This window comes from Astatotilapia calliptera, chromosome 22 (genome assembly GCF_964374335.1).
Source record: "Astatotilapia calliptera chromosome 22, fAstCal68.1, whole genome shotgun sequence".
Lineage (NCBI taxonomy): Eukaryota > Metazoa > Chordata > Actinopteri > Cichliformes > Cichlidae > Astatotilapia > Astatotilapia calliptera.
The window spans coordinates 33,629,785-33,640,353 of NC_137442.1; the positions used below are offsets into that span (position 1 = coordinate 33,629,785).

A 10,569-nucleotide genomic window follows, 5' to 3' on the forward strand; every position below is an offset into this window, starting at 1 on the left:
ACTTTTTTGGTGGTATAAATATCTGAACAATTCCCTGATCTAGCATTAGAAAAGGAGAAGCAGAAGAAAGACTTGATGTTGTTTTAATTCAGGGACAAGAATATTTTTGAACAGCAAGCATAACTTTCAGTTTTCATGTGTTCCTATGTGAAGACCACTTTAGCTTTTCAGGGTCACATGGCTATAGAGACACTGGTTTTCCACTAATGCTTGTTCTGGGTCAGTTTCTGCTCTGTCGCAGTGATGACAGAAGCAGGGGTAACAAATTGAGAGCAGGTCGGTGTTCCTGCACTCCCAGTGCCACCAGAACCCCGGTCAAGAGGGAAGTTACTCTGGGCAGGACGGGGGGCTGAGCTGGCATCACCTGCAGGAAAGAGAACAACAAATATAACATATCCACACATATCACAGCAGGTCTCACTATCATCATGTTAATCTGACCTTTCACTGCTTTCTATCCAACATTCATGCTGATGAACGTCTTTAACTGACCGCCTGTCTATGTTCTCGATCTATGCCAATACTGACAGTGATGAGAGGCTGAAGACGCTGGTGTGTTTTAAAGCACACTAAGGTTAAAGCGGGTTAAAAGAAGTACTTGTTGCCTGGTCAGAAAGTTTATCAGCAGTGGTGCTGGGAAAACTGCACCCAACAAGAAATCTTTCTCAATCTGGCAGACAATCGTTGGGAGTAGTTATTCTATAGCACTGAAGGCGTTTTGCTGTGGGTGCTCTGGCAAAAAGCTGTTAGCTTCCTTACCTTCTCAACTTTGTGACAGTGAATAAATCCATCATGTCCCATGTAGAATGTAGAGAACGCATCATAGGACCTATGTGTAAGAGATGACATTTGGATTAAGGTTGGACAAAATATGCACCCATTTTTATGTACAAGTGTGAACGGAAGAATCAGTTATTCATGAGTCTTAATGTTTTTAATCTTACAAACATGATAGTGTTTATAGCGGACATTGCAACCTGTCTGAAAATCTGTTTCCTCTTTCCAAAAACACTCAATTCAAAAACAAGGAAACGTTAATTATATACGTAACACCAAAAGGCGAGTATATCAGAACAGTAATCTATTTTATGGAAAGATTACTTCATTACATTTTTGGGAGCTTTAAAATAACACACTGAGACAGAAATCGCCAAATCCACTTAACCTTCTAACTCCCGTGCACCCAGTTCTGGATGTGCTGTTACCTGTACAGGTGCGATTTGTCTTTGCGATAGAAGCGCAGCAGCAGAGAGTGGAAAGGAAGCCCTCTGATCCTCCAGCGAGCCTTAATGGTCCCGTCCTCTATGTGTTTGGTAAGCTTCAGTACATCCAGTCGAGCTTCAGCGTAGTAGCACAGACACAGCAGGCGCCACAGCGAGAGCGTGAGCCGGTACATCACACGGCCTCTACACCAACACACGCAGTCAGACACACTTATCAAGAGTTTGGTCAAAGGATAAGAGTTTCTTATAACGCATCACCATCACGCTAGACAAGCACATTCACCTGGTCTTGATATTTATGAGGCCGTTGATGAATTCCACATCGTTTGAGTACATGGAGTAGTCGTGGTTTGTCATAAAGAATCTTGGAAGCTGCAAAACAAACAGATGAAGATCAGTTTCAAAGTTTAGGTGCTGATGTTAAAGACAAACACTTCAACAAGATATTCTCCAATTCTATTCGTTTAAGTCTAAAAACAGAGTTTGGTTTTACAATAAGCAGGCTGCAGTTTGTGAGGAAAATGAAGAAGGTGAAGCGTATAGAGTTGTTTCAATGCTCACAGCAGTGGCAAGTAAAGCTGCTGCTGCTGCGCCCCCCCCTAAAAAAAAAGAGTTTTTTCATATCCGTGTCCCCTGTACTCCATCTGATATCAGAAAATGTGCGTTCTTGTGTTTGTTTTTTGTTATTCATTTGCCCTTTCGTGCTATGGAAACAATTATAAAATGTCTTAATTCTTCAAACATTAAAAAACAAAACAAAAACACAAAAGTGTGTTCAAATGATCCTGGTGGTGTTAAATTGCAAAGCCGATTATTCACCATGTGATCCGAAATTGTAAATTTCAGGTAAACATGTCCGATCTGATCATGGAAAAATGAAGATACTTGATTTGTTTTCATCATCAAAACATTTGTATACAAATGTAAAATATCAACATTGTAATGGATTTTATGGTAACAGGCTGTCCCAAAAACCTGTCCTTGGAGCAAATTTACTTTTCAATGATTGTGTAAAGTCATCATACTTTTTATGGTGGTTTTGTGCAAAAATGAATAAAACATTTTACCTGAAGCTGAGTAAATCCTATCATGTGGATAGCTGCTACATTTGCAGTGGTTTTAAAATAGAATTTCTTGGTTTGCAGTATTGTCACTGTTGAGGTGTAGCAGGATAATAGTGATAAGACTTTATTATGAACAAACAGCTACATTTCTAAATACTGCATGAGATGCATTTATAAGATGAAAAATTATTTTGTGATGATTTGATGATATTTCTGATCTGTAAACAAAAGTACAAACGAGTATTGTAGTTGTCATTAATTAATTTTACACTATTGTTACACTGCCTTGAGATACAACTCGCTGTCACTGCTTGTTATGTCCTTTGGACCACACAAGGGGAAAGAGACAACAGGTTGTTCCTCTAAGTCACACAAGCACACAATTTTGTTCCTATTGAATAAAGCGTGCCCCACTGTCACATCTAGACCTATGGTGGAGTGTGTTCAAGGATATATTATTAAATGCACACACAGGTAAACTGCTGAGTGCCATTACTGTCTTGAGAGGAGGCTACAAAGGATGCTGTAAAGTCTTCATGCATGTCCAATCATCCCAAAAAGTTGAATCTGTTCATCTGGACGTAGCTTTTTCAGTCACTTGGATGAGTGACGAAACATTTCTCCCACTGAATACAGTTGAACAGAATCTACTGTTTGGGATGCTGTAAAGTGTTTAGTGCCCTGCACATGTACTTTGTTAACCAGCTGTCACAACCTGCCACTAGATGGGCCCACGACACAAGTTTTGGGGACTCACAGGACGCCTTAAACACAGGAGACTGACACTTTTCTCTCTCTACAGATAGAGATGGCCAACACTCACAACTTCAGACTAGTTGCTAAAAACAATATAACAGGGCTCCCGGCTTCAGTTTACTGTCACTCCCCCTAATTTCCTGGAAAAATGCATTCTCTGTAGAGATGTAGACTCGATTTGCATTCTTCAGGAGAAAATTCACTTGCTGTCAGAAAAAAACTATGTATGTAGTGCTCTGTGAACAGAGTAAAGCAGCTATCACTGCAGATATTTTTTGGTTACCAGTTTGGGGGGCCGGGGAGCTACTGGTTTACATCAATTAGCCAGAAGGATGCATATTTTTCATCTCTATCCCACTCCCAGGAGATAAGAGGTTTGTTTTTCAGGGCATCTGTGTTACCGTCCCTGCAACATGTAACTTTAACGCTATTGAAAATGCTTGGGGCGTCCTCCACTTGCTGCCTCGACTGTAAATGTAACTGGAGGTGGTTGACAAACGGTGTAACAATAAGGGACACGTTCTGTGTCTGGTGTTGGTGTGATTTTATTATTCTTACAGGATCTGACTGACAGGGTAAAGGGTCTGGGGACAAAACAGTACCCCTTGATGTGCCATTTTATGAAAGGCTCCTCCCCGTCTCCAGGGAGACCAGACACCCCCTAGAGATTTAACAGTGGTGTTGGATGCAGGAGGGAGCAGCATCCTGGGGTTATCAGTCCAGGACATTTGTGCAGCAGCAGGAAGCTGGTCCACACCCCTCACTTTGTGCAGTTTGACAGGCAGAATGAGATCAGTGCTTCTGAGGATTACACCGGGAAGCGAATCATAGTGACCATTTCACTCATGCTGCTGGGGTTATGCAAGTAACCTAAAGTTACTGACAATAATTAATTAATTAATCATTCGTAAGCCATACGCTTTATCACAAAGAGAATGCAAAATAATCTGTATTTCAGTGCACAAGTTGGATTAACTTATATACCTCAAGCCTCAAGTGTACAGTCCAAGTTATATATGTGTATTAAACAGTCAGTACAGACTGTAGTACTAAATGCTTTGAATAGTCAATAAGAGTATGAGACTATTTAAATGTGTCTGTTTATATTTCAGGAAGAGACTGATTGCCAGGCAAGCGTTGAGTCAGATACAGCTGTCAACATAACCAATGACAGCTATCATACTGTAGTGGTTCTTACCTCTATCCTCAGCCTTTCATACACCAGGGCCAGTTTTTCCTCTCCTTCCCTGTCGCTCTCAATATGCTCCCCCTCTGCTCTGCCTGTATGGCTACACAGCGATACAGAGGGCAGCTCCACCGCCTTCTTGTCAAGTCCGCTGTCCTGGCTGTATTTTAGCACACTGTTAGGCACCAAGTGTGTGCCAGGGCAATGAAAGCAGTAAAACTTGGAGCCAGACATGAATGGTGCAGGACATCCCTCAGTTTCAAACAGGCTTCTGAAGCAGCCGTGTTCTCTCTTTACAGCATCAGTGTCGCTACGTTTGAAGGTCACTACGTTAATGTCATCCTCTCTGCTACCATCCACTGTGGTCAGTGGAAACAAGAACTCTGAAGACGTGAGGGGCCTTCCCATTTTGTTGTGACCAAACAGAGGGATCTCCAGAAGGGTGTGGAGGCCATGTGACTCGCCCTGTCGCACCAGCACACAAACACTGAGAGAGTCCTCCCAATCCTCCTCGCCGTAGCGCAGCATTTGAGGCTGGCTCGCATGATGTATTGGGTTAGACAGCACCGGCTGCCTAAAGTTCTGATATCTCAGGCTGTTGGGTGGGGCCAGGGCCCATGCTGCACTGCTCAGGGGGCGGGTCTGGCAATCCACCACCTAAAGAAGCAACAAGGACTTGGTGTTATTATTGTAAGCATATAGAACGTGATATTTCATTTTAATAGCGGTCTGAGATTTTGAGTTAGATTAGATTGTAAACAGTTTAATCTCTCAGTATATCCTTGGTTTTTCCATTTTTACTTACACACATTTATTCTGGATTGGAGAGCAAATTGGGATTAGTATCTTGCCCAAGGACATTTGACATGCAGACTGGAGCAGCAGGAATTCAACCACCAACCTTCTGATAAGTAGATGACCTGCTCTAGCTTGTGAGCCACAGCCACCCTAAACATGGAGCTAAACAAGCTCCAAAAACTTTAAAAAGCTGTCATATATTGGATTTATGTATAATACCTGCTTAGAGTAGGGCTCCATGGTGTAAATTAGCATTATGTGTATAAAGCATAGCTTTATACACATAATGAATGAATCTGTAACTGATTGATTGAAATGTGTGTCACATGAGCACAGAGCCAATCGAATACTTATTTCTCTCTGTGACATGTAAATCAGTTTATACCCTTTATTAACTGTTATTAATGTAGTTTTCCTGGATTCCTGGTGGCCCATGTTTTGTCTCTAAAAAGTAGAGACTGTTCACTTCTTTGTAAGCAGTGTTGGTCAAGTTACTTGAAAAAGTAATCAGTAACTAATTACTGATTACTTCCCCAAAAAAGTAATCCCGTTACTTTACTGATTACTTATTTTCAAAAGTAATTAATTACTTAGTTACTTAGTTACTTTTTAAAAACACGATTTACAACCTGAAGAGGTGATAAAGCGATAGATCTTTCAGCCCAATTCTACTTTTTCTACATAATCCATCATACAAAATGTAATCAAATGGAAAAGTCTCTTTTTTTAACTTGTTTTATTAGTTTTAATCTTTTAACTTTATGCATCAAGCAAAAATTTAATTATATGCAACATTCTCTGACTGGAAGAAATTAGTTTAACATTTAAACCTATTTTCTGCACATTCCAGCACATAAAATAAAATATTTTTTGTGTTTACACTCAGTCTTTCAAATAGATGCAAGTAAAACACAGCAGAACATAAATAAAGTCAAAGACTCAGCGGTCCTGTTGCTCTATTTTCACCTGTAAAGCAGGAGTGGGGCAGGCGGAGGTTTACCCTGGTGCAGGTGTGCCGCGGTCAGTGGAAGAATCCGCGAGTTTCTCTGTGAGTTTCCCATTACGTCGTAGCTACTCGGTGCTTGTTTGGAAGTTTAGGGGGTTTTTTCGCTGTAAAAAGAAGTTTTCTTCCCACGCACAGCGGACACTAATGTTTGTGTCACTTTTTATGGAGTCAAACTCAAAGTAAGGTCAGTACTTCCACGCTTTAAACGCTGCACGCTCATACTCTCTCCCACACTCGATATATGAACCATTGTTGATCTGCACACAGCTGTTGTCACCAACGGCGCACTCGCTTACGTCACTGTCATGAGACATTCTCGCAAAAAAATCACGGTTTTAGTAACGCAGCGTTCCTACGGGAAATCTAATTACCGTTTTTGCAATAGTAATCCCTTACTTTACTTGTTACTTGAAAAAAGTAATCAGATTACAGCAACGCCCATCTCTGTTTGTAAGTGAGAAAATGAGAAATTCAGATCAGACCATTATTTCCTCCACTGCAGCGTCTCGCTGTGCCTGACTGGACACATCTGCCTGTCAGCTTTATTCAGCACATCTCACTTTCCCATCAGCTCAGTGTCAAGCAACTGATGAGCAGCACCTGTTTTATAATAAGTTTTACAACCTTTGTGCAGTGACTGATCATGACGTTTTACTTTCTGGTTGCCATTTTTTTTGCACTTTACCCTAGTGAGTTCACCGTGACTCATCTGTCATAATACAACCTTTTGTAGTAATAAAATGTAAACGGAATGCAATTCATCCTGGGGAGGATGTGATTGTTTACTTTGTACGTTCCTACGCTGCTAAACATTGACATAAAAAGTTGTGTGAAGACTTAATAACCTAAGTGTTGGAGCTAGCCTAGCTGGTTCCCACTAATTCAAGTATAACTCTTGAAGGGTGTCCAAGAAGTAAGACTTCTTTGTGACAGAAGTATGTGAAGCCTGCAATCAGCCTTTTCCATGTCCAACATTGAGTTTGCTTTTTACCTGGACAGACAACGATGAAAGCTGAACACATACCTGTTCTAGAACAGAGAACAGCTGCATCTCTGCCCAAAAATATACTCTTATTAGAACTCACGTTGTTTCTATAGGTTAGTTAAAAACCTATTAAAAAAAACTCTATGCAGCAAAAATGATCTGCAGGTCTGCATCATATTATGATTTAGTGCTATACATAAACTAAATTGAATTTAACAGTGAAAATTGACAGCAACCATAAAGCTACAGGTCCAACTGTGAACTTTGTCAACCAGTTAATGCAAAGAAATCTCTTTAAAAAACAGACAGACGGGATCGGCATTCATTGATAGCATTATTTTCAGGATACTGAGTACTAAATTCCACCTTCTTAACTACTTATTCAGTTTAAGGTCATGGGGTCACGCCCCTTTTCACTTTCATCTATGTCTGTTTACATCTAAATTAACACACAGTTCAGAGGACTGTACTACAAAACAGGACTTGGGCTCATCGAGGTAGCTTCAGGGTTAATCCTGGGTTTTAGTAGCATGAAGATGTTTTACTTCTTACCGAGGTCCATCGGTTTATGCTGCAGAGTTTACCTGCTCCAGAAATAGTTATGCTGGAGACTTGAGATCAGCAGGTATGAAATCACTGCCTACTGAACAATCAAATTCCTGTAAAATACCATTTCCAGAAGATTTCTCTTGGACCTTAAGTAATTAAAAAAATGTTTCACAGGGAACCTATTTGTATTTGTGGACCTTGAATGAAATTTTCACACATGCTTTTCTAGGTATGTTCAATTGTTTTGTAGTACAGGTCTAAGTAAAACAAACTATTAACAGCCTAAAATAACTGGAATACTGGAGTATTTGTCAACTGATGCATAACAAGAAATCCAGTAAATTACCTGTCTGACACTCCAGCTCCATTTTTGGATGGGCTGCCTTCTCCCGTGGCTGCGGATACAACCCACCCAGAAGGCCACGCCTCCTCTGCTCACAGACATTCACCACAGGGTCAGGGCAACCCCGGTCACCCGATGACCATCACCCACAGCACAGACAACAGCACAAAGACTTTACGACTGGAAGATTCCCAACTACTCCAGAGGCCCTCTACCTCATCTACTTGAGACCACAGAAGAGAGAATAGATCGAGTTAGCTGTTCACACGGCTACATGACATTATTACAACAGAGATATTAACCTGCTGACAAAATGATTAGTTGATTATCAAGCAAAAAATGCAAAGGCAGTTTTCTATGTTTTCACTGTAATTCGTACCCGAAACGTGAAACATTATCAGTGTCTGATAACCAAATGATTTTTTTAATCAACTGACTACACTGATATGATATATTTGCTAAAAAGTTAATATTGGCTAACATTTTGTTCAGTCTGGTGCAATAAGAGCTTAATAAATACAAAAGCTGTGCTGCACCTTCTTTTCTAAAAAACGGCTGAATGATATTTTGTCCACCTAACAGATGCAAGTCTTATAGCTCTGTTTTTGGCACCACCAGCTCCTGAATGCTTGGCTAGGTCCTGCAGCTTCTCTGACAGTTAGCACTGCACCACACACTAGTTATTCCAAAAAGCTGCATCAGTACAGCAGGGAGTGCAGAGGACACTGGCAGAGGATTCGTCTCAGCTTTTGCTGCAGCACCTCATTTGGCTTTTACAAATCAGGCAATCACTCTGTAACGTTTTACTGGTCACATGATTCATCTTAAAAACAAATATGCTTTGTTAAATCAATAATTTTATGTAAGCTCCGACATTTGCATGTATTAGGAAGATTTTGTGTGATAATAAATCTTGTGGTGTTTGTGCAGCAAGATAACACAAATGCTACAGTTCAGGCATTCAACTGAAGGTTCTCTCGGACTGCCAGGAGCACGGGACCTGAAGCACACCTCACGTTTATAATCAGAAACTCCATGGTGACAGCTGGCATCCAGTGAAACACGTGAACACGGGCCTCTTCCTTACAACTTCAAATGCACTACAGCCAAAATGAACAGAGCAGTCTCAACCGCTCCTTTAAGTTCAGTTGTCAGTTGCATATCTTCCAGCTGACAGCGGCTTTTGAGTGGACGCTTCTTAGGTCATAACTCGTAAAAGGAAATTATTGGGTTATAGCATTTAACAAAAAAGTTTAAAAACAGCATTGCTAAAAATTTCAGGACTATTTTGTTTTAGACTGTCACACAATCCAATTACTGCAGTACAAATTGTTGTTTTAAATAACTTGGAAAAATGAATGTTTACATTTTTTTATATTCTCCGGAGGTTAAATGGGGCACAGCTGCGTTTTAACTTGTCAGACATCCCTGTATGGTCACATCCGGATTTTCTCCGAAACTATCGCAACATAAACCATATATGTATCCCTACAACGCTGATATTAACTCGGAGATTTCAGCTAGTGCTGGTTACATGCAGTGACAGTCAAATAATAGCAGTTAGCTTTCAATGCTAACTAGTCAACAGCTAGCAATGAGCTAGCCACCGGTTTGGAAAAGAGCCTCATGTTATCTTTTCCAGACGAAGTCCCTGGTCCGTCCAAATGTTGTAAGTCTCCGGTTAGATTGTGTACAACAGTCGCCGCAGAATCAATTAACAAACTAGTAACATTCCGCTGGTAACTTACACAAATGTCATTCCAACCCTGTAAGTGTCCTTGCCCGGCCAAACACACCTCACGCAGCCAGTCGTGATGCTGCTTTCAGGTCTATTGGAAAAACGGCCACTGGCTCAAAGCGCCACAAACGATCAAACAATGCGGCATAAAAAATGTCACGTGTAGCGTCTACACTTTCAGTCGCGTTAACTAAAGAAAATTCCTCTTGTTTGTGGTTTGTTTTTCTCTCTGACTTATAAAAAAGTGTTTAAAACACAAGTAGCTTCCACATCATGTGACGTTTTAGTTTCTGAATCTAAAAAAATGTATGACTGTAGAAAGCACTGGTAGAAGGCCGCGAGTACACCCGCTCTTAAAATCGATATCAGTATTTTTACAGTTATATTTATAACTGTAAAACATATAACTATAGTTATATTTCATTTTTTAAATTGTTAAAATCTCTTTATCATTATATGTGACACAGTGGCTTGTATAATAGTTTTGCTACACAGCATTCCTCCCATCATCTAAGTGGAAGCTCACATTCAAAAGACATTTATGACGTAAAAAAATGTGTTTTAACTAAACATTTCTTAATAAATGGCAGCAATACATTGTCGCAGAAGGCTTTGCTCGACTTTTCCTGTCAAGACTCCAGTCCAGTAGGTGGAGGTAATGCTCATTTAAGCTGGTTTACTGCTCTCCAATAAACCCAGGAAAAGTAGTTTGTTTTTTTTGTTGTTGTTTTTTTCAAAAAAAAAAAAAAAAAAAAAGGAACAAGACCAACAACAAGACCTCAGTTCTACATATATGTGTGTTGGTGGCCGCTTGATACCAGGAGTCCCTGAACAGGTTCACAGGACAGTAGAGGACAAGGCCTTATTCCAGAAAACATGTTCATCAAATTCTGAGTTTAAAAATAAACTCTGAATAACTCT

The 10,569-nt window shown here is 40.3% G+C and overlaps 1 protein-coding gene across 4 annotated transcripts; it reads right to left on the bottom strand.

Annotated features, from left to right (window-relative positions):
* Positions 1–67: 67 nt before the first annotated feature.
* c22h6orf136 (chromosome 22 C6orf136 homolog) lies at positions 68–9,920 on the bottom strand. 4 transcript variants are annotated; one of them, XM_026155568.2, is made up of 7 exons: positions 9,659–9,920; positions 7,914–8,130; positions 4,242–4,886; positions 1,507–1,595; positions 1,206–1,406; positions 760–829; positions 68–364 (listed from the first exon to the last, which is right to left on the bottom strand). In XM_026155568.2, exons 2-7 carry the CDS (start codon positions 8,010–8,012, stop codon positions 221–223), a joined length of 1,248 nt encoding a protein of 415 aa, XP_026011353.1. In that variant the 5' UTR covers positions 8,013–8,130; positions 9,659–9,920; the 3' UTR covers positions 68–220. The 4 variants fall into 4 exon arrangements, with proteins under 4 accessions (XP_026011353.1, XP_026011354.1, XP_080152427.1 ...); XM_026155569.2 differs by having other exon boundaries at positions 7,914–8,133; positions 9,659–9,810; XM_080296301.1 differs by lacking the exon at positions 7,914–8,130 and having other exon boundaries at positions 9,659–9,796.
* Between the last annotated feature and the right edge of the window lie 649 nt (positions 9,921–10,569).